This window comes from Drosophila montana, unplaced genomic scaffold (assembly GCF_035044405.1).
Source record: "Drosophila montana isolate Dmon_TW-CO22-7 unplaced genomic scaffold, ASM3504440v1 contig_1853_1, whole genome shotgun sequence".
NCBI lineage: Eukaryota > Metazoa > Arthropoda > Insecta > Diptera > Drosophilidae > Drosophila > Drosophila montana.
Genome location: NW_026996772.1, coordinates 440,141 through 465,664, shown reverse-complemented (window position 1 = coordinate 465,664; position 25,524 = coordinate 440,141). Strand labels below are relative to the sequence as shown.

The window sequence follows — 25,524 nt, the reverse complement described above, 5'->3', positions numbered from 1 at the left end:
CGCCGCTTGCTCTCACTGTTGCGGCCAGCCAGGCAGGCAGGCAGGCAGGCAGTCAGTTGGCGACGTCGACGGGCAGTCAGTATCGATTGAACAGTCGCGCGTAACACATCGAACCGATGCGGAGAGCCCAGTCAGGCCCCCACACCCCCGTTTGTAATAAATAGCGTTGCACGAAGCGACCACGCTAGCAAACGGCAAGAATACGCTGAGAACGACGGAGGCGGCACAACAGCAACGCGAGAGAGGCAATAGAACACAAAAAATAAAAAAAATAAAATTAAAAGAAACAACAAAAACAGTCAGTTAGAACAGCTGGAAAATAAGGCAAAACTTGAAAACGACAGGCCTAAAAGAGAAAATAAATATTTTCGTTTTTTTTTTTTCTGTTCAAAACTCAATTTTTATAAATTTTTCGCGAGTTCGTCTGAATGCTCTTTTTTTTGTTTTCGTTATTTTGATTTCGCAAAAACGTGCCTTGTAAGTTAATATATTGTAAAATGTCGCAGTGTTAAGTTTAAATAAAACATTATTGAAATTATAAATAACGAATGGAAAAAAAAACATCGCTCGACGCCAAGATAAGAAATTCGTTAACAAATAACTGAACGGAACCAAGCAAAATGCGAGAAATTTGATAAATACAAAGAAAATAAAAATATAAAAAAAAAACACAACAACAACAAATGAAACACAAACAATACACGAACAAGTTACATGAACAACTAAAGAGGGAACAAAAAACAGAAAACTAAAAAAAAACAAGGTAATGGCAACAACAATGCTACAGATTTGACATCATTAACATAACAGAACACACAAATACAACAGCCAAGTAAATAAAAATAAATTAGCAACTACATCGCCGAGAAGCAACAAAATAACCTTGGCACTAAGTTAGAAAACCGAAAGAAACAAAAACAACAAAAGTAAGAAGAAACAAAAAAAGAAACGTTGCTTAGAACTTTGACAAAAAAAACATTTTTCACAGCGCGGCAAGTTTGTGTTTTTTTTCCAAGTTCTATTTTTTATTTTTTTATTTTTTTTGATTGTGCGACAAATACAAAATCATACCCAAAAAAAAAAAAATAAAAATAATAAAAAAAAACAAAAAAAAAAACAGCACCCAACGCGCTCCAAAAAAATCCCAACGATTGAATAAGACAAGAAAACGAACAACGCAACGCACGAGAAAAATAAATCAAAACAAACACACAAAAATAACGGCGACCAAAGAGAAGGCGGCGCACTGAATATCCATAATTCTAGATACGTCGATGCACTACAGAGCGACAGCAATACATCTGCGCACCTGACACCAAGCAGAAGCGCCCGGAAAAGCAGCAACAACAAAAAATTAAAAGAAGAGAACGAAAGAACAAAAACAACAAACAAGAAATCAGCCAAGAAACCAAGTACAGCAACAACAGCAAGAACAGCAAGAACAGCAACAACAGCAACAATGACAACGAAACAACCAAGAAAAGTAGCACCCGATGGCGGCTGGGGTTGGGTCGCCTGCTTTGGCGTCAGTTTGGTCAACGTAAGTTTTGATTCTTGCCATTCCCTGATTTGCAACACACCCCATCGAAATCAACTAATGCTAATAATAACATTAGAAAATAATTAATGCGTTTATCCGATTCGGTTATATGTATGTAGTTATTTTCCATGATTTTGATTTCAAGTTAGGCTAGGTTAGTTCTGGCCGCAAATTCGCGCTATACGCGAACTTGTTTACGATAAGATTTTGTGTTTTCGTAGAATGATGAGGCTTATGTTTTTAGTGTTATCTCAATATCGGATTCATATAAACCGAACGATCGGGCAACGTTTATAGCTCACTTGATCAGCAGAGATCATATACTCCTCGTGTTGTTGAACATGTGCGCAATAGACATTATCCAATAGTTCAAAATGGCAACTCGAAATATTCTATTAAATACTGTTTTTTTTTCTTTTCTTACTGGAGCATCGGATCACATAGATCAGCTGATTTGGCAATGCCTGTAACTGTCTCAGCCAATTTTAATATAGATATATCGAGAACTATATTTGCGTCGACTAAGCATGTCACAGACGTTACACCATAATCTACATACATATGTATATTCAATTAATATTCGTGATTCGCAGTAAGAGGAAGTAAAAGCATTGTCATTTTCTTTTCTTTTTTTCTTTTTTAATTAACCTTTAAATTGTGTGTTCTATTTAAGGAATAACTGCTGGGAAAACAGTTCTCCCTAAAAAAAAAAAAAAACACGTAACACTTTTATTGCAGCTGGGGCAATTGATTCAACAAGTAACAAATGAAACACTCAAATTTTCGAAATGAGTGCTTCATTTGCTAACTGATGCAATATCTTGCCATAAACTTCGATCCGCCAGTTCGATACATAATATTGTTCACAGTAATTTGGCGCGATCAGTCAAGTCTTTTCCGAATCAATAAATCAAAATGCATTATGATAATTGGCGCATATTTTGTGCCATTAACTGCCTTTTGGGCTTAGTTCTCAATTGAAGGCCAAACAAGCTCAGGTACACTCCTCACGTCTGTCTAGGCACCACTCGATGGCACCTGACACATTTAAGCAGAGCATCGAGATGCAAGCAATTGCGCTTGACACTGAGCAACAAAATATATATAAATATATAGAGTATATGTGCATATCAAAAGATAAAAACAAATCGACGAAACGAAATGTAACAAAAACAAGCAGAGCAATTGTTATGTTCGTGCAGCCGAAGATTGAATACCCTCACACACACACATATATATATATACATATATATATATCAATGCACATTCTAGCATTCGCATCCAAGTTAATATACTCTATATAACTCTGCCAATCAGTCACATTGTTATAATACCCTCCGTAAGAGTATAACGAATTCGACGATATGCACTCGTTTCTTGACCTTGACACTTCGACACTTGACAAGCGCATTTAACAGCCAGTTCAGATTCGTTTAGCATTTGCAACAGTTGATGTCAATCTCGGTAACTGTTCCGCATGCAGCCTGGGTAAACAAGCAATATTTAACATATCATAAACAGTTATATATTACGTGTTCACCTCAGCTTGTACGCGGCATTGCGTCCAAGGAAGCCCAAAAAGCTGGTTGTTCCGCGAGATCCATAAATTTTACATAGCGGATCTTCCAACGGTTTGCTAAATCACGTATACGAAGACCCGGTGTGCAAAATCCATAAAACTCTATCTGGCTGAGCTTATGGAAGTGAACCAAAGTCGCTTTTACCACTCGAACTTGTCAACAAAATGAATGATTTTGGTTGTCATTCTTTATCAAAAACTTAAATTCAACTCGCTTTTTACGATGGGCATGGGCAATATGGGCTTCAAGGAGTTTAACGATCAGTACATGACAAAAGATCCTGTCCACATATGTTGTCCATTCTGTTCTTGAGTTTGGCTCAGAAACAATTCTTGTTTTTTTGTACCAAGTGGATTGAAGTATTATCGAAGTATTGATTCTTAAATTAATCTTAGGCGTTATCGACTCCACGTAGTCCAACTATGCCCTTATCCAACCGTTCCAATGACCAGTTTTTAAAATCGTCTATTTCAAGCAATTTGCAGAAATAGAATAGAATAGAACAATTTGGGCGCATATTATACATTTATAGTAACTTATAGTAAATATGCAAATGTTTGTCCAATCTATATATCTATGGCAAATAGCCTGGTATTAAGAAGAACTTAATTAAAAGGAAATTCACACGTTGAAACTGAGTCCCTTGAGTTAGCATAGTAGATCTCTTAACCGAGCATAAAACAAAAAACGGTTTAGGAGAACTACTGTGCTTAACTCAAATGACTTGGCCAGAGTTAATTAAAAACTCCACTTACGAAGAAAATAAATGATATTACAAGGAAATACAATACTATAACTCTATAAAGTTTCTTAGCCATGGGTTATATGTATTTTTATGCTAAATTTGTAGGACATAAAGCTATTCAGAATATTAATTAAAACTATGCATAAGAAAACTATGAAGTAAGATTTGGAAACTCGTATTAGACTTAAAGAAAATTCCAAGCGCTGTAACTTAGTCCCATGAGTTGAACACTTCGTTTTTATACACGATTCGATAAAAAAAACACGTTGTATAAAAAGCGAAGTGCAAAGCCCACATGACTCGAAAAAAATGCAACTTGTAGAAACTCGAACTAAAAAACTATTCTTCAGATAGTTGTGCATATATGTATATGCACATAAAAAATAAACTACTTGTTGCATTATATTGCCTATATATAAATATTTATTTATAACACGAACAAATGTTGGGCCGAAGCCACATGAGATTTGCGCGGCGGCTCTTTTAACGATAATATCAAAAACTCGTCATAAAAGACCACTGTGCAAATTTCATATGACTCAAATCATGGTAAAAACTAAACTCAATTTGAATAACTGTACGATTCACGTAGATATAGTTCTTATCTTTAAGTATTTTGTCAGGAATAGGCATCAAAATATAGTGTAGTCCCATCAAACTCTGAAACTGAGCTTAATTATAATGTTTCTAACAAAGTACATTTAAGAACTCAGATATTTTCCCATCCATATCTGGAAAACAAAACATTTAAATACTACACCATCATATAGATATTATTATTTCTATAAATATTATCAAGTTTTGGTAATTCTATAAAAATCCAGATTACTTTTTATGATATTATACTTGGTAAAGACACAAAATGATGTTAAATATAGAGTTAAACACAGTCGCTGAAACGGAGCCCAATGAGGTTAGAATTGTGGCGCAGACAATGTTTATTAATGGAAAAAAAACAAAAACGTTGAAAGGCCACAATCCTAAACCCATAAGACTCGACCAAAACTTAAAAAACTAGCAATAATTCTAACAGAGAAATAAGAAATTGGGCATGCTCAAGAAATTACAATTAAAGACTTATGTCAATATTGAGAACTATTCAAGTTTTTAGACTAAGTCTCATGAATTGTGCGCGCGCGGTGCTTTAAAAGATTCTCGAAAACAAAACACATTATAAAGACCACGATGCCAAGCCCATATGACTCAAACTAAGTTTAAGAGAAAATAACTTGCTTAAATTAACTTAAACTAAGCTTTAGAGAAAATAATTTGCTTAAATCAACTCAAACTAAGCTTATGACAGTATCTTGCTTAAATCAACTCAAACTAAACTCAAGAAAGTAACTTGCTTAAATCAACTCAAACTAAACTCAAGAAAGTAACTTGCTTAAATCAACTCAAACTAAGTTAAGAAAGTATCTTGCTTAAATCAACTTAAACTAATCTTAAGAGAATGTAACTTGCTTAAATCTACTTAAACTAAGCTTAAGAGAAACTAACTTGCTTAAATCAACTCAAACTAAGCTTGAGAAAGTATCTTGCTTAAATCAACTCAAACTTAGCTTAAGAAACGAACTTGCTTAAATTAACTTGAACTAAGCTTGATAGAAAGCAACTTAGTTAAATCAACTCAAACGAAGCTTAAAACTAACTTGCTTAAATCAACTCAAACTAAGCTTAAGAAAGTATCTTGCTTAAATCAACTCAAACTAAGCTTAAGAAACTAACTTGCTTAAATCAACTTAAACTAAGTTTAAGAAAGTATCTTGCTTAAATCAACTTAAACTAAGTTTAAGAAAGTAACTTAGTTAAATCAACTCAAACTAAACTCAAGAAAGTAACTTGCTTAAATCAACTCAAACAAAGTTAAGAAAGTAACTTGCTTAAATCAACTTAAACTAAGCTTAGGAAACTAACTTGCTTAAGTCAACTCAAACTAAGCTTAAGAAAAACTAACTTGCTTAAATCAACTCAAACTAAGCTTAATAGAATGTAACTTAGTTAAATCAACTTAAACACAGATTAAGAAAGTCACTTAGTTAAATCAACTCAAACTAAACTCAAGAAAGTAACTTGCTTAAATCAACTCAAACTAAGTTAAGAAAGTATCTTACTCAAATCAACTAAAACTAAGCTTAAGAGAAAAAAACTTAGTTAAATCAACTCAAACCAAGCTTAAGAGAAAGTAAATTGCTTAAATCAACTCAAACTAAGCTTAAGAAATTAACTTGCTTAAATCAACTCAAACTAAGCTTAAGAAAGTATCTTGCTTAAATCAACTCAAACTTAGCTTAAGAAACGAACTTGCTTAAATTAACTTAAACTAAGCTTGATAGAAAGCAACTTAGTTAAATCAACTAGAACGAAGCTTAAAACTAACTTGCTTAAATCAACTCAAACTAAGCTTAAGAGAAACTAACTTGCTTAAATCAACTTAAACTAAGTTTAAGAAAGTAACTTAGTTAAATCAACTCAAACTAAACTCAAGAAAGTAACTTGCTTAAATCAACTTAAACAAAGTTAAGAAAGTAACTTGCTTAAATCAACTTAAACTTAGCTTAAGAGAATGTTACTTGCTTAAATCAACTTAAACTAAGCTTAGGAAACTAACTTGCTTAAGTCAACTCAAACTAAGCTTAAGAGAAACTAACTTGCTCAAATCAACTCAAACTAAGCTTAAGAGAAATTAACTTGCTTAAATCAACTCAAACTAAGCTTAAGAAACTAACTTGCTTAAATCAACTTAAACTAAGTTTAAGAAAGTAACTTGTTTAAATCATCTTAAACTAAGCTTAAGAGAAAAAAAACTTAGTTAAATCAACTCAAACCAAGCTTAAGAGAAAGTAACTTGCTTAAATCAACTCAAACTAAGCTTAAGAAATTAACTTGCTTAAATCAACTCAAACTTAGCTTAAGAAAGTATCTTGCTTAAATCAACTTAAACTAAGCTTAAGAGAAAGTAACTTGCTGAAATCAACTCAAACTAAGCTTAAGAAATTAACTTGCTTAAATCAACTCAAACTTAGCTTAAGAAATTAACTTGCTTAAATCAACTCAAACTAAGCTTAAGAAAGTATCTTGCTTAAATCAACTTAAACTAAGCTTAAGAGAAAGTAACTTGCTTAAATCAATTTAAGCTTAAGAACTATTTCTGATAAGTACAGCAATTGCTGATCATTAACAATATTGTATACTAATATAAGAATATCCAAGGGCTGAGCCCCAAAAGATTGTGCACATCAGATCTCGTAACTTTTCATTTCAAAGAAACAATAGCATAAGCCCTGTGAGGCTTACCCAATTAAAATTGAGCTACTATAACCTATACTATGTAGATTATGCTCAGCGAGACTCCACACAACTAAAATCAATTATTTATATGGATCATCCAGCTATGCGTATGAGATATCGATTTCTATAATTGCTTGGTAACCAAATACTTTGATAAGATTAATCATCTGTTCAGGCTAACAATGGCAGAATGCTTGGTCGCACGACATTTGGAAAGAGATTACACGCACATACTCGAACATTTTTGCGCATCGACATTTTCATGCGCAAATTAAAATTTAAAACGCTCATAAAACTTAATTGATGTCAAATTCTACCCCTGTTTGTACATTTTTTCTAAACAAATAAGAGTGCCGACTTGCCGATACCCTAAAGCCAGCGAGGAGCTAGCATTATAGCTTCATCTATACATACATTCCCTATACATACATCTATACATACATACATCTATTTATATATCCTCTATACACACATCCTCTAAACATACACCTTCTATACATACATCCTCTAAACATACATCCTCTATACATACTTCGGTCTATATAGTCCGATCTTAATGAAATTTTCGGAGCTTTAATCTAGCAACCAACTGTGTACAGCGCAGATGTGTATCAATGCCAAAACCCAAGATTACAAGGGAAATATCTAAAAAGATACATTTTCTGAATCTATGTATACGCTTAAGATATCCCACATACAAAATTTGGCATTTATAGCTCTTAAACGCTTATTTGCTTATTTGCTCGTCGATTTTGGGTATTATCGATTTCTTGGCAACGAGGCGAGTTATCGATCATTTTAAATATACTTAATCTTTCGTGCAAGTTCGTTTAAATTGTCAAGTTCGTAATTCTCGGGACAGATAGAACGGCATGGCTAGATCGACTTGGCTCCGAAAAGTCTCCTACTGCCTGTTACATACCTTTGCACAAGCTCATAATACCCCATCAATCAATTTCGAAGGGTTCCCAATCAATGTGCATTTTTATGGGCGTAGCATAATATATATAACAAAATAAAATAAAATAAAAATAAATAATAAGAACGAAAATAAACAAACCAAAACATTACCATTATCATCATCATCATCATCGCCATCATGGTGATCATTATCATCGCTGTTATAGTGCAAATCAGTCGATTATATGACCAAGTCCAGTGTTCGCTAATCGCATTGCTTTTCGTTATCGTTAGCAAACACTTTTAATCGCCTTTAAATCATTTACGAGCCAAATTAGCCATTGAATCTTATACAATGCGCAAAGCAATCAGGTCTAATGTTCCCAATAAATGTCACCCAGCCCCATAGCACATGCCGAAATATATATACATATATAGTACATATGGAAAGCGTTAAAAAGAAACTAGATATAGGAAATACTTATTGGTATCCAGCAGCCTTATTTCTGATAAGTTTATAAGATATTTGTGCAAAGATTAGTAAAAACACAAAACTTAATCATGTTATATAATAAGATATTGCCACAAATATGTGAATCTTATTTGTGCGCCATTTGTTTAAAGATCTTATCGAGAGGCTGCCGTTTTATCACGTGTGCTTTGCCAAAGATATCTTTGTCATTAAATATTAAAAAGTAATATTTGCATAGACTACACAAAACCAGCACGGTCCAACTGCCAGCTACCGAATATCGAATACCCTTGCTGATCATCTTCAACAACATCTGAGCATGCAGCAGAAACAGGAGACGAGATGGGGAAACCGACAACAAGCTTCAATTATATATATAATATATTATAAGTAGTATTAATCTGATTTAAACATATGCATGAGTACTTAAGTATGTCGAAGAATCCTTTTGTTCATATAAGATACATATATGATATAGTATTAATACGATTCAACCAGATCTAAAATATGTTAAAGAAATCGATTATAGGAGAAAGAGATATATGGAAAAAGAATGAGAATAAGATAAGAGATATCCAATAAGAATTCATATTCAAGAAAATAATATGTACAACTTTGTAGAGTCGAAAATGTTTCGATGAATGTCTTTAGCATTAATTAATCAATAAATAATAGCCATAGCCTGATATAAAGGCAGAGAAAACACACAGCTAATGCGAGTTTTTGAGAAGCAGATAGCGAGGCCGATAAACTTCTAAACACGTTCCGCAATTGTTGGATTTGGATTGGTTTGCTTTGGTTTAGTTTGGTTAAGTTTTGGCTGGCGGGCAAATTGAAAATCGCATTGCATCATTTTTGCATGCGGTACAGAGAGTGTTGCCCAGATCTAAATGATATATATGCATATACATATATGTATATGTATATCTACATCAAATATACATATAAGTTTAATTGTGCATATTATAATATAGAGAAGCGATGTATAATTGTTTTGTGAGCTCATCGTATAATTGCCGCATTCAGCCGGAACCGAAGCGGGTCGCGTCGATTTTCTTTCAGCCCTATCGGCATATTGACCATTATAGATTAGCTTTAAGCTCAAAAAAGTTTCCCAATCGCTTGCTTAGTTTCTCGTTACGTCAAAGATATATAGCCCAAAGAGCAGTTCATAAATATTTACGTGTACGTCAAATATTTAACTTTTACATATGTACTATACAAATATTTCAATTTATTCAAAGGCATGTTCTGCTTTTTTTTCTATAGTCTCTCGTGTCCCACACATGATATTTTGTGCTGAACAAAACATTTTGTCCGTCGAAGTTGTAATAATATATGAATGTATGCACATATAGGTTGGGGCTTTTGGGTGCGGCGGGGAGTGGGAGTGGGGGGGGCTTGCTGGCAATATATTGTTTGTAAAACAAATTGAAAAGCAAAACAAGAACAAAATAACGAAACTAAATTGAAGAGTTTCTCTGGCCACTCACAGATCGGACTTTGTACAGACTTTTGCTGTCGGCCGTTTTTGCACCTACACCTCCTCCCCCCGCCGCCGCCCCCTCTCGACCCACCCCCTATGTTTACCCATATACTATATCTCTGTGATTGTGATTGTTTGGCTGTCCATTTTTATTATATTTCGCCCGATGTGTAGATTCAGTGTCAATACTGAAAATACTCAAGTTCTCAGCCGTTTGTCTTTGACAATTTGTTGCCGTCTGTTTTCTAATATTTGACGAATTCCGTTCTCGATTCTTCCGCTCCGTTCTCCACGACGACCCGTGCCCGTGCCCGTGCCCGGTTTTATGTCGTTGCGCCAATTTGCGCGAAATCCAAGCAAAATAACAAATATCGTCATTGATTTGCTTTTGCTTTCAGTTCTTATTATTTTTTTTTGCTTTTCTTTTTCTTATCAGCAGTGGGGCGATTAACACCTCGGCACGTTGTCGCAAAGCTCTCAGAAGTCCACTGGGAATATCCAAGACCCAAATTTGGGGAGGGGCAAACAAAAATATTGAAACGAACGCCAATTAAATCAATATTGGCGCATCTTGGCGTTTGGAATAGATACCAATACTTTATTTATAGCCTTTTGCCCAAGCAGGTTCCCACCTCTCGATGAAGTCAGACGAAAAAAGAAAAAAGAAAAAACGAAGAAAGCAAAAACGGTTTTTCTTAGAACTTTGTCGTTTTCAGAATTTGCTCAAGATAATAATTCTTGAGTATCCATAAAAAGGCGAAATTATTATACGGAGCCAAGCGAGGCAAATAATATACATTTATTAATCCTCCACATTAATTGCTTAAGGATTTTCGTTAGAAAAATTGATTACATATGTTGAACAAGAGTTCTTTAAGTTAAATTTGCCAACACTGGAGCTTTAGAAAGAATAGAAATAAGATTAGGAATAAGGCCCAATATTAGATGGTCTGGCAACGCTTGTAGCTTAGCTGACATCATAGAAAACAAAACTTTGCAACACTGGCGTCGTCCGAAAACCCTTAGCAGCACTGGCAAAGCACGAAATTTCACAATATTAAAACTTTATGCGACAATCGAGTATATCTAAATCGAAAATAATCTGGCAACGCTTGCGGTTCATTGATTGGACTGGCATGCCAGAAATTGCCACGTGACAAGCACAACAAGAAAGGGTATTTAAGTATGCGCATACTTTGCAACAAATACACCTTCAGCAATCAGTTGACTTCCGCAATTAAACTATTTCGCAGCCATAATTACATTCAAGAATTCAAGTCTTTACATCTGGGCCAAAGATTGTGCAGCAATTAGTTTCTGTAAATGAGTCGAAATGTAATTGTAAAAACTATCCAATTGCTAAACCCTATAAATTATGGGCAAGCCAAATTAGTTGCGACCTTTGGATGCTCGACTTGGTTTTTTTTTTTGGAAATTTTCTCTAATCAAGCTGGAAACAAACAAAGTTTCAATAAATACTAGAATTCCATAGAATTCTAAATATATTACATATATCGAACAGTTAATTGATATGATAATTTTTGCCGGGCGCCATAAACTTTTGGCATAAATATAAAAAATGAGCGAAGCAAGAGAAATTAGGTGGCCAGCTAGATGATACCCTGTAGTTAATTTATTGTCTTGAAAATATTAGCAAATTGAGTTTATAGTAAGGACTGGAAATCTTGAAAAATTGTTTATATAAGAATATACTTGTATATTGAAGATAAATGCAGAGATATCCGAAGTGTTTGTTAAATAATTTTAGAATAACTTCATTATGCTCTGTATTTTATGGACCAGCTTATGAGTAGTTGGCCAAAATAAGTCAGTGAAACGAGCAAAAATTGCTTAAAATGTTGTTAAACAAATAAAGCGGGCAACAGGCATTCGCAGGTAAATGTGAAAATTAATTGAAGAGCCGAATGCGTGTCAGAGTCGAAGCTGATGTAGCCTGGCTCTGGCTCTGGCTCTGTGGGCCTAACAAAATGTTGTTAATTGCCAATCTATGGAAATGCCAGAGCCGCTAAAAAGGATAAACAACTGAAAACAATTTGTTTTGGCCATTTGATAGGAAATTGATGCGAAATTGATTCTAATGCCAAACTCACGAGCCAGACATCTATTTATATGGCCACAGCCATTTGGCCAGCAGCGAGCGGGTCAGTGTCTTGCTCGACAGTTGCCAGCAGCTGCTCAGCTCTGGCCAATTGCTCTCGAATCTGGGGGGCAGCACGTGCATAGGAAATTGTTTGTACATGAAACCAGCCACACTATGTCTTTCCCCCCCCCTCTCTATCTCTCTCTCTCTGCCGCCACGCGTAATGCTCAGACAAGCTGTTGCCAACTGCAATGAGTTTGAATCAATGTCAATAGTCAATGCACACACAAGTGACGACGACGACGACGACGACAGCGACAACAGCGCTTGCTGGCCGTGGAGACTGTTGCCAATCTGGTTTTATTTTTTAGTCATAGCCACAACAACAACAACAACAACAACTGGCAACTGGCAACTGGCAACAACAAACGTGCTTTAACAATATCGGGCAGCAGCTGATGCCGTTTGATCACGTGACTTTGTTGCAACTTGTGTGTTTTGATGCTCTGCTCAGCATGTCAAAAGAGAGTATATTGGCTTTGTGTCAAAGCTGTTGGGATTTGCTTTGTTGACGCTTACAATTCCCAACTAGTTAAGGCCTTGAATTGAGCAGAATGTTTTTTACCAATCCCAGAGTCAAATGTAAAGTATGCTTATAGTGGAACGGACGGGCAGGTTCTAGTTCTCACTTTGCCGTTAATTCCCCACTGGACGTTTACAATTCACAACAAGTTAAGGCCTTGAATTAAATTAAGAAGGCTTTGGACAATCCTAGAGTCGAATGAAAAGCCTGCTGGTGCTGGAACGGGCGAACTTTGCTGTTTTTGTCATTCTTTGACGCTTGCAATCCTCAATAAGTTCAAGCTGCACAAGGTGCATAAGGTGCTTGCCGATCATAAAGTCGATTGAAATGTCAGTTGATGATGGAACGGACGGGCAGGTGGTTCGTGTCTTGCTTTGCTGCTTATTCGCTGCTTGACGCTTAAAATTCTCAACAAGTTCAAGCTGTCAAGATGCCAATGCTAAACTCGATTGTAAAGTCTGATGATGATGGAACATGAAAGTTGCTCATTTGATTTGGTTTATTCATTTATTATTTATTAGTTATAAATAAAAGTAAGCAACATTAATATCCATAGGTATTTTTAGGCCCACTTTTAAAGTCAACAAAATTCTGTAGCTAGGTCATCTGATGACCTTCTCGGTAAGAACGACCCAAGCAAAGGCGTTATTAAGCAGTTGGTTGCACCCGATTGCAACATTCTTTTTTCTTTTTTTTGTTTGTTTTGTTTACACTGCGTTTCCTGCTGCTGCTCCAAAACTCGTTTGCAGTCCAAAGCTAAACGACCGACGATCACTTACAATTATACCCAACCAAGTTGTATACATATCTACATATATTTGTATATGGATAAATCACATGATTGCGATCATGCGGAGCGCGAGTGAGCCGCAGCCGCCTCGTACCGCTCCTCCCCCCCCCTCCCGCTCCCCCTCCGCTCGAGCGTTCAATTTAGCTCGAGAGAGTTCAGTTCGGTTTTGTGTATGTCTCTCGTTTTTTTATGGTCGACATTTTAATTGAAATGTTTGACAGCAGCCGCCGCAACAAGCCGCAGACCCAGTCACAAGTCGCATTCACAGTCATTGGAGCCACATAGTGAAATGTACTTTACAGTTAATTGCTTCAATTGCCAGCAAACACACACACACATACACACACACACACAACAAATTCAATTCAAATTTATTTAACATCGATCTTTGAGACAGCCGGCCCGCTCTGCCCGCCCCGGCCCATAGGCTTTCCAGCTGTTAACCCATTGCCCATTAAGCAAAACGCATTTTTCAATTAACGCAAATGAATACAAAAAGAAAGAAAGAAAAAAAACAACAGAAAATAATATACATTATATTTAAAGCGTATTATTAACAGACTCGTAAAAGTACACAATGTGTAAATTTGCTTTTAATTATGAACAAGTCGCCGAAACATCAAATATTGAACCGCAACAACAAAAAAGCCATTGAACCGAACGTTGTACGCGCTGCTCAGCTGCTCAAAGTGCTAAGGAAATACACATTTGTAATTAGATAGAGATATGTACGTCTGGACGAGGGAATACCCCCAATAGCACCTGTTTCACCAAAGGTTAATAGCCTCTGTCTATGATTATGTAATTGGATGTAAGTGAAACAATAATGCCATATATATAAATCAAAAATATTGCAATCGGAATTAACTCGAAGAAAACAAAGAAGAATCCAAACGAACTGAATATTAAGTCATCAATTCTGATAAGAATACTATACTATATATGTATATATTATAGATGGCATAGAACAATCATGTATATGTGTATATGTACATATGTGTGCAACAAATGCAAATTAAAAAAACACGAAATTATCATAGTCATACAATTCGTGAAATAGGAAATCAACGCACAACATATTCATAAACTTTTCAATTCTTCAACATAAACAAATTGTGTAATTGATTTAGCTCTTCTATTTGATAAATAACTCAAAGGCAATATGTAATTTAGCTCATTGGGTCGTCGGAAAGTATCGATACTCGTATAAGTATCGACCCTCGACTAGCACGAAATGGACGTGCCATCTTAACCATCTTAACTAAGTTAAACAACGCCCACGCCCACTCTGCCCCCTTTTTTATCGCGCTGTCTGTGCCACAGTTTTGAGCGATGATGCGACAGAAAATTAAATTCCACATTTCGAAGGACAAAGAGGCTAGCCCGGGCTTAACTCTGCGGGCCCAAGCCCATTGAAAAGAATACATACATATATAAAAACGCAAAACAACACAAGTTAAAAAGCATATAAAAAAAAATAAATGCCACGCAAAAGTTAATGGGAAATCAATAGAACAAAATAATGACGCCAACAAAACGTCGAGGACACGAGCGGGAATAAGTTTTGTTCACTGGAGCTTGATTTACGGTCAACACAAAACGATGACACCTCGCCAAGCGGCACCCAAAAAGCCGCAGGGCCCTATGGGGCCGTACGCGACGTCATCGACGGGGCCGCGACTCGAGTGACTGACGACGTCATCAAGCCAAAACAAAAACATAATATTTGATAACGACCATTGTCACGCAATTATCAAAGTGTCTGCCAAGTACAGACTTAATGCCCATATCTTGAGCAGATATACCGTACGTATGTACGTATAGACACAGCCGTAGAGGCGACCCACTAATTAGAAAAAATATCAAAATTCCCGACGAGCACGTTGCGTACCCGTGTGCTCTAGCCGAACTCCGGGCAAACTGACCCTGCCGGACACATCAAATGGCTCTATCACAATCAGAAGAGGCAGGGCAGACATGTCTTTAATAGAGATTGCTTGTGTTTTTCGTATCTCTGGATGGAACGGAGGCTAAATTAACGCAAGGTGGCAAAACTGCAAAAAATGACAAGACAAATGAAATTTAATTGAAAAACATTGATAAAAATGAGAAAGAAATGCCCTCGCATACATAATACATACATATGTACATATATAAGAATGAAAGAGCTCATTAATGCCAGCCAAGAAGCTTCTTTTCGATCGATCTTTCCTATGGCAACTATATGATATAGTGGTCCGATGTTGATAAGATTTTGCATATACATATGTGGGGAGCACAGTGAGACCTTTTAATGCCGCGTTGGAGTAAGATACCAGAACCTAATAGCTTAAAACCTGAGCGACTAGTTCCCATAGAAAGAGAAAGACGGACATATCAACTCGGATGCTGATCTAGAATATATATGTACACTTTATGGTATAGGAGATGACTCCTTCAGTGCGTTACACGTCTCGTGACAAAAAGGTATAAAAAGGAAAACCTTTCCAAGTTAACAAGTGCATCTTATTTCAAGCCAAATTCAGCTAATTCAGCTTCAATATGCATAACATCTAGGAATTCTACGAAATACTTTTAGGGCTATCAGAAAAAAATCTTAGCTGTAACTATTACTGTAACTGTTCCTTAAGAATGCAGCCTAGCAGCTGTTCTATTTTTTTGAAGGTTTGCTTTCTTTGCTTTGACCAGTGAGACCAGCTGCTGTTGGGAACAGCTGATTTGTTATCGATCGAGAGCGATTTCCACTTAAGATCAATGTATTCGCCAGCTCTCTTCGCTGACTAGTCTAATTAATGGCCCCTAATTAATTGCCAATTTGCCAAATACTCGCAATGAAGACACATGTTTAGCTGTAGACTATTTCAATTACAGCTGCTGCGATGAGCGCTAAAAAAAAAAACACAGTAATAATATTATATTATATATTATTGCAAAAAAAAACTAAGCAATTTCAGGGAATATTTTAACGGAATCACCCGAAAGTCGATTAGCCAACAAAAGGTGTAGTTTGGCTAATACTAAACGAAATACAAGCAAGAATATGATTGACTAGCAGTTACCCTATACAAATATTCATACCAAATGTTCGTAGAACTTTATTCTAGATACAAATGTCATCTTTATAAATCTTATCAATATCGGGAGTAATATATAATGTGATAGAAAAATGTATTTCAAGATATTTAACAAACCGGGCAATTCGTGTAAATACAGTGTAATCTCCCATAAGGGGCTGCCTACAAATTTCGTAAGCTTTTCATAAGTTTTTATTGCATGCAAAATGCATTCCGATAAGCGGACAACCGCGTCGCAAATATGGAAGCTTCTACTCTATATCACATGCTTCTTCTATATGGTCCCCTATAGCATTTGCTTTTGTGCAAGAGCATTTAATATTCGGCGTGTTTCCTTGTTTATATACTATAATTAAGTTGAAATGGGGCCAACATCAATTCACCCACATCAAACGTCAACTTATATTGCCCCCATGCAATTATATACATATGTGTATATATATATATATATATATATATATAGTATATAGGTAATGGCTATATATATATGTATATAGGTTCTCGATTTGAACTAACGTTTGCGAACATCCGAACATCACGTTAATTTCACGCAAGTGGTCGTCACAGCGACTACTTGTTAATTAGATTGGAAAATATTGCACAAATGTTTACAAATAATAAAATGTCTAGTGCAAAACTCGCACACACACACAGATACACACACACACACACACACACACACACACACACACACACACACACACACACACAGAGTGGCAACCCTTTCGACACCTAGCTTTGGCCCGTGTGTTGGGCAAATAAGCAGCGCAAACAGGGGCCAATAAATATAAATCAAAAGCTGATTTAAAGCATTTGCGGCTCACGATTTCTCGATACGTTTACGGCTGCAAAGGGGCAGGTGGTTGGTGGTTGGTGGTAGGGGGGAGGGGGGAGGGGGGGGGGCGCCAATAACTCGGTCGCATTCACTGTCAAACACACCGATTAACGACGAGTTGGTTTCTCATGTTTTTGTTTGACTTTTGCTGTTTTGCGCTAAAAATCCGCATTGGCAAATGCTAAAAGCAAATAAAACCAAATTTCGCCTAACCAAAATTTAGATTTGCACATTACAATGGGGCGGGCCGGGAGGAGGAAGGAGGAGGCGGGCTGGAAAATTACAATGTGCAAATAGAATGGAAAAACGATCGGCAACACGAATGGAACGTAAATCTATACAAATAAATCAGCTGATTAGGATAATGCAACAATTATGTAAAAGATGTGTGGCAGAATAAATAAGATATTAACTAGCAAGTAAGAGGTTCTAAACGGGAGCTCCCGACTAGGGGATACCCTGAACTCTCTTCTTCCGACAGATACATATATATTTACTATTCTAGAAGCTACATGTCAAGTTTGGTGACTCTAGCTCTTATTATTTACCAAAATTGCTCAAAAAACAGGTTTTCGATATCGATTTTTATCGATTACTTGGAAACGGGGCAAGTTATCGAATATCGGAAACAAACTCGGTCTGCGCATGGACTAGGAGGACCGACAGCTAAAATTGCAATTCTCTAGCTCTAATAGGTTCTGAGATCCTTGCGTTCATACGGACGGACGAACAGACAGACGGACATGGCTAAATCGACTCGGCTGTTGATGCTGATCAAGAATATATATACTATATGGGATCGGTGATGCTTCCTTCTGCCTATTACATACATTTGCACAAACAAATTGTTACATCACAAATGTTGCATGTCCTCTATATGTACACATTATGTATCTAGTATGTGCGCCGAGATAAGCAACAGTGCGTGCGAATAAGCTGGTGCCATGTCTCGATCACATGCGAGTTGACAAAATCAAAGTGCGCCCAATTATAATTATAGCAACACCAGCCCTAAAAAACTTACGATCGATGCCTAGGCAACAAAAAACTAGTCTAGAGTTCCGTCGAGCGCCATTTAAGGAGCGTGTTCTGTTTTTGTGGCATTAGCTGAGCGCGTGTTGCTTTGCTAGTTTCAATTATGATTGGTGATAATTCAATTATCAAGCAATTAACGTTTTGAATGAAACGCCCATAAACCATCTAGCACCAACTCTTTCCTGGCAAGACGTTGGGTTGCGGGGCGGAGGGGGGAAGGTAGGTTCTTGCTTGAGTGAAATGAAAAGCGATACACACGCGTACACGAAAATCAATAACAGCACAATCAATAATAATCGTTGCAAAGGCACAAATAAAGCACTTCACGAATCATCATCAATAAACACGAAAAAAAAACCTAACCATTCGAGTACCTGTTTAAGGTTAAAAACGACAATCAGAATGGGAGAAACACGAAGAACCATTAAATTAATCAGTTTACAGGGCAACACAACGGGCAGAGTACAGAAAACGATCGGGAGCTTAGTTCACATAGAAAATGCATTAGATCGCATAGAAAGGTGAAAGCGCAAGTGAAATAAGAGTGGAAATTGATTTAATGTGTGCTGTTTATGACAATTCTACATAGCTAAGAACGAGGGCAAGTGCCAAAAGCTGTTAGTTAAAAGATTAATACTATATTTATACTTGATCTAAGTTAAAGTAGGGAACAGTTAAATATTGTTAGATAGTCCAATCCTATTCTATTTATTTATATATCTACATCTATATGCAATATCTACCTAACTACTTATTTATATGCATTTATTTATTTTCACAAATTGTATTTAACTATTCAAAATAGTTGAGAGCTTCAATGTTAACTTTATAAAGCTCGGAATACAAATGAATTAGCTGCGCGGGGCAAGAAGGTCTCGGTCTCGCAGAGACAACGTTGCCCTCGAGCCCACACTTTTATTTGGGGACAGGCAAATCAGCAGCCTGTTGCATGATATAATGAAGGCCAACGAATTGAGGGATTGACGAACTGTCACAACTTCAAGTGCATTCATACTAGACTACCAATATATATACATATCTATATTACAGATATATATATATATATATGTACATAAGTAGGGGCTGTCTACTTACCCGGCTTTATCGCCTCTGCTGACGATAATAAGTTGGAATATGATGACGTTGCCCGCCCATTTTTGTGGTGTTTTTTTTTTTGCTGATTATGATTTGTTTGGCTTGTTGTTTTGTTGTTTTGCTGTTTGGCCGATAAATCACGCGGCCGTCGAACATCCGATTAGCTTCAACAAATTGGTCAATATAAAAACCGGGCTAAGGTCATAAATTATAGGATCGCGTCGAGCGGGTATAGCTTCCTGTTCCAGTCCACCTCCATAAAGTAAGTTAGTTATTAGCGCACTGTAACACACAGATAACGATTTCATATATATATATATATATACATTTTTTTTTTTGTTGTTTTTGCGATAAACAACATTATTATTGTCCTACAAACAGTTGAGCTTGCGTTCCCGAATTCTGAAATACAAGAGACAATTATTAGAAGTTAGAATGACAGACAATTATAGATTAGAGATTATATTTACCTCAGGTTAAGTGTGATTTTAGCCTCATGGGATAACAAAGTGCTCGAATATATATGTATATATAGTGTGTATTGCCCGGCTTTGCCAGGCTCCGATTACTTTTCCAACCATTTTCCATCCGTCTGAAATGAAAGTCACAAAAAACTTTCGAAATGCGCTTAAGGCTTATTGAAAGGTTAACAAAGAAGTTTCACAAAACTGCTCACACTTACGGATGGAATTTTCGAAAAGGCATCAACCCGTGGAATATTTAAATCTATACTAACCTCCATGCCTAAAGATCTATTCTACATAGATATTTGAAAATGTTTTGAATTACCTCAAATATAGAATGTCGCCTTGAAACGACATAATCTCGCGTTTTTTCCACATATCCGGGTGAAATTCCTAAAGACCCCGTTTTAGCGCAACTTCCATCACATAAGGTACTACAGTTAATCTTGTCTAGCTTTTACGGTTTGGGTTGTGCGTAGATCATCAATCGGTCATTCAATCAATCAGTCAGTCAGTCAATCAGTCAGTTAGTCAGTCAGTCAGATTTTATTGTTCAATAATTAATCAAAGTCGGGATCCATCGACAAACTGTGTAGATAAGAATTTTCGCATTTGAGAATCAAGTGCTGCCTTCCGTTATTATTATTATTGTTATTATCGTTATTATTATTATTATTATATAAGAGCCTAATGCATTAGAATCAGTTGAAAGGTTTTACATAGCGCTACTTAGCTGTAAAGCCGTGTAATCTCCCAATTAGCTAATTGTATAGATAATTTTATCGAAATTTAATGTGATGCTTACCTTGTTATTGCCATTTGCAGCTGGCCACCCGCTCGATTGAGCCATCGTTTGGGCTGCTGTTCGGGGACACGTTGCGGGATCTGGATGTGGGCACCACCGGGGCGGCGATTATCATCAGCACGATGGACGTGTGCATGAACTTCTCGGGCTTGTTTGTGGGTCCGCTGCTGAAGGAGTTCTCCTACCGCAAGGTGGCCATTGCCGGCTCGCTGCTCTGTGGACTGGGCCTGGCGCTAACCTCGCCGGCCACCACCATGGCGCACATACTCAGCACGTACAGTGTGATCAATGGCATTGGCGTCGGGCTGTCGACGTCGGCGGCGTTTGTGGCCCTGAATCATTATTTCAAGCACAAGCGCGGCCAGGCGGTGGGCCTGTCCATGGCGGGCACAGCGATGGGCATGCTGATAATGCCGCAGCTGGTGCGCATCCTGCTGGAGGGTTATGGCTTTCGGGGCGCTGTCCTGTTGCTGTCCGGCGTTGCGCTGAATGCGACCGTCGGCTCGGTGCTGTTGCAGCCGATCAAATGGCACATGAAGGAGGAGTTCGATGACGAGGAACTTATGTGTATATCGGCGCTGCCAACGCCGCAGCCGCAGCTGACGGCAGGCGGCACTGGCGCAGCAGCGAATCCGGCGCCCACGTTCAACGTGATCAAAGAGGATGGCAATGAGGAGGATGCGCTGCCGGAGCTGAATACGCTTCTGTTCAACAAGCATCACCACCAGCACAATCATCCGTCCATACGCAAAAACTACTCCGAAATGGCAATGAACACTATGAACGGCTCCAGGCTGGGTCTGACCAAGCGGCCAACGTTTCCGCGCATCATGTCCCTGGCGGGTGTCCAGTCCGCGGATGTGGGCAGCGGCAGCGGTGGTTATCCCTCACAGGCCGAGGTGAATACAACGCAGTTGCGCTGCCGCAAGGCGTCGGTCACCTCGAATCTGTCCTACATGGATTTCACCGGCTCCATACTCCAAGTCCATCTGAACACCGGCGACGATGAGTTCGAGCAAAACGATCGTGAGCTGCGACGCGTGGGCACCGCCACGGGCAGCATTTTGGGCGGCCATCGGGATAGCTTCATCAAAATGAAGCCCACCGAGCTGGAGAAACAACAAACGGAGCTGGATGAGGAGGCCAAGAAGAATGTAAAGAAGCCCGGCTTCTGGCGTCGATTTGCCGATCTGCTCGACATTGCCATGCTCAAGGACAAAATGTTTCTCAATCTCCTGTTCGGTCTGTCCATTTTCTACGTGGCCGAGATGAACTTCAAGATGGTGACGCCCTTCTTCTTTGCCAACCTGGGCTACTCCAAGGCGGACGTCGCCTATTGTCTATCGATAACAGCGATTACGGATATTGCGGCGCGCATTGTGCTGCCTCCGCTCTTTGACAGGACGACGATCAAGAAGCGCACCATATTCCTGGTCTCCATCATCTTTGTGGCACTCACGCGTTCCAGTAAGTCGTGGATTCATCTCTCTCTCTCTCTCTCTCTATATATCTAAATGTATGTCAATGATCTTTGCAGTCATGGCCGAGCAGACGGAATGGACTCAGCTGATGGTGTGGCTATCCATATGCGGCTTCTTCCGCGGCTCAGCTTTGAGCAACTTTACGCTGACCGTCTCCGAGTACTGTTCGCTGGAGAAGCTGCCCTCGGCCTTTGGCTGGCATCTGGTGGGCAAGGCGCTGTTCGTCATCAGCTTTGGACCCTTGATTGGTAAGTGCTAAGATTTGGTTAGATTTCGAACTCGCTCTCTCTCTCTAATTCGCCAATTTGCTTTTTCTAGGTCTTATTCGCGATTTGACCGACAGCTATCCCATTTGCATACACACGCAGAGCGTTTGCATCCTGATATGCGCCCTGGCCTGGGGCATTGAGTATCTGGTCGAGTTTATTCAATCGCGTCGTCGAACCGCCGATGCGGCACAGCTGCCCACACAGGAGGGCGCAACAGGAGCCGCAGCCGCAACAGAAGCCACAACAACAACAGCGCCAGCCGCTCAGGATGTCAAGCTGTAATATGAAGGCCAAAGATCAAGAGAGAATTAATAGAGATGCATTAATTTAAACTCATACACTGAAACTAAATGCATACTACTTAATACTTAATTAGTTATATGAATAGATATATACACACACACACACATATATATATATTTATATATTTATATATATATATATAATATATATATACGTATGTGGGTTATTTGCGGCACGAGTTAAGATCTGCCCAGCAAATAGTTTCAGTTTTGAAAAGGAAGCATATTCTCCATAACTTTCATTCGTGAATAGCCCACAAAATTATATAATATAAAGCCGTTGCGTAGTGTAACCTTCTCCTCTAATTGTATTTAACTCTCATTTGCCAGTCCAATATATATGTATGTAGTATGCTCTAGCTAAGATCTATTAACGTAACGTTTCATATGATTTATGCTTAATATTATTTTCCTTTTGTTTTCATCATTTTTTTTTTTTGTATTATTGTATGAACTTGTATGTGATAGTTCAAAGATAGTCTATAAGTTAGTTCTTAACAAGAAAATTTACAAAAGTTAATATGTAAACTTATAATGAACAAAAAGGCATAAAAGCAACAAATAACAAAAATGGCTTTAAAATTGATATATGTTACTTTAAAGCGAAGTTAAGCAACGAGCATAAAACAAGAACCCAACACCAACTAACTATATATGTAACTAAAGTGGAATTGATTTATCAGTTTAACAAGTTTATATGCCTATTATATGACCATAAAAATATATATATATATAGCTGAAGCCAAGTTAAGTGAACTTAGTTAACTTAAATAAAGTTATGTTCAAAAAGGTATTACATATATATATATATAGACAGATTTGTCGCAAATAAGGCACAGCTCAAAAGCCTATAAATATATAACTTATATTTGTAAAAGCCAAGAAACAGAGACAAAACGATGGCAAGAGAGGGACGGAGAGAGCGCGCGATAGAGACAGAGATGGCGATATATATATAGAGAATGAACAAAATCAACCCACCAGAAGCGAGCAACAAAATATCAACCCCAGAGATATGCATTCAATAGAGAGCCAATAAAATGCCAGATTACTTACAAACAAATTTAACTATATATATATATAAATATATACATATACATATATATATGTATACAACTATATGCCTATAAGCAGCTCGTTAGATTTGAGCACGTTTTTTTTTTTAATATTTGCGAGAGCTTTTCTGGATTCGGGGGGAAAATAAATGCCTTATTGTAAGATATGTAAATGCAAAAATTGACAAAAGCGAAAAGCAATAACATTTGCTGGGTATTCACATAGATGCCAGGACCAAAAAGCAAAATCTTGTAGCATACTGTTAAGAGTGGGGCTGAAAGAATGGCTACTGTATTGCATGCAACACACTCCCACACACACTACCACACACACACACACACGGACACCCACACAGACAGAATTAGTCGTAAGACTTCGATGACAAAATCTTTAAGAAATACGCATACAGTATGTACTTAACTGTGCAAGAGGAAAATATAAAACCTGAGTGTTTTTTTTAATATATATATATATATATATATATATATAAGATATATGATATATGATATATGATATATATACATACTACTATATACTAATGTGTAGTTATATAATTATATTTAGACGCAAACAATGTTATCTTTTGGATATGCATTGACGATATTGTAGCCTTATACATATATATGATATATTATTAATTTGAAATAAAGTGATATAAAAAAGTATATGTATTGCCGGCAAATTATATATTTTGACCGTTGCAAAATGTGTTAGCTTTAAGCCCAGTTATATGGAAGCTAGAGTTGATTCATAATACCCTACCCTTGGGGTTGTTATTATTGTTTTCTCATGATAAGGAACACAGATGTACATGTATATTCATATATAAATATACAAGAATAATGTTGCCAGCTTTAGAGGCCAAACCATGAACAAAGAGGCCAAACCTCGTGATAATCGGATGTGATTTGACCAAGTTATGTCTCTATGTCTCTATAGGATATTTGAGCGTACCATATTTACTTGAATTTTAACCAAAAATAATGTGTGTGTATGGATGTGTGGGCGTGTGTGTGTTAGTGTATGCATGCATGTATGCATTTATGAATATATGTTTTCTAATACCAAACGCAGACCAAGCTTATTTGTCGCTTTGCTGCAAATTTAAATAAAACGAATTTCTATCAAGTGCTCTTCTCCTCGATTCTCAAGAATTCAAGTAGGCTCTGCAGTTTTTATGCTTAGCTAGAAGTGTAGTGTTTTTTTGTTGTTTTTTGTTCTTGTATTTTTGTGTGTATATATGTACATTGATATGTATGTACGAGTGTATGTATGTTCGAATGTATGTATGTATGTAGGTATGTATGCATGTATGTGCGTATGTATGTACGTATGTACTTATGTATGTATGTATGTATGTAGGTATGCATGTATGTAGGGATGCATGTATGTATTTATGCATGTATGTATATATTTATTGATGTATGTATGTATGTATTTATTTATGTATGTTTGTATGCATGTTTCTATACATATATACAAATAAACATGCATACATATATGTATATACTAACATGCATACATTTATATTCAGACATGCACACAGATATATGTATGTATGCATGCGTATATTTATGCATGCAAAAATGCATACATACATACATGCATGTATACATGTGT

At 37.1% G+C, this 25,524-nt stretch overlaps 1 protein-coding gene across 1 annotated transcript; it reads left to right on the top strand.

Annotated features, from left to right (window-relative positions):
- The first annotated feature begins 1,105 nt into the window (after nt 1–1,105).
- LOC135441134 (uncharacterized) lies at nt 1,106–23,650 on the top strand. Its single transcript, XM_064700615.1, has 4 exons — nt 1,106–1,540; nt 20,817–22,263; nt 22,334–22,525; nt 22,596–23,650. Exons 1-4 carry the CDS (start codon nt 1,460–1,462, stop codon nt 22,826–22,828), a joined length of 1,953 nt encoding a protein of 650 aa, XP_064556685.1. The 5' UTR covers nt 1,106–1,459; the 3' UTR covers nt 22,829–23,650.
- Nucleotides 23,651–25,524: the final 1,874 nt, after the last annotated feature.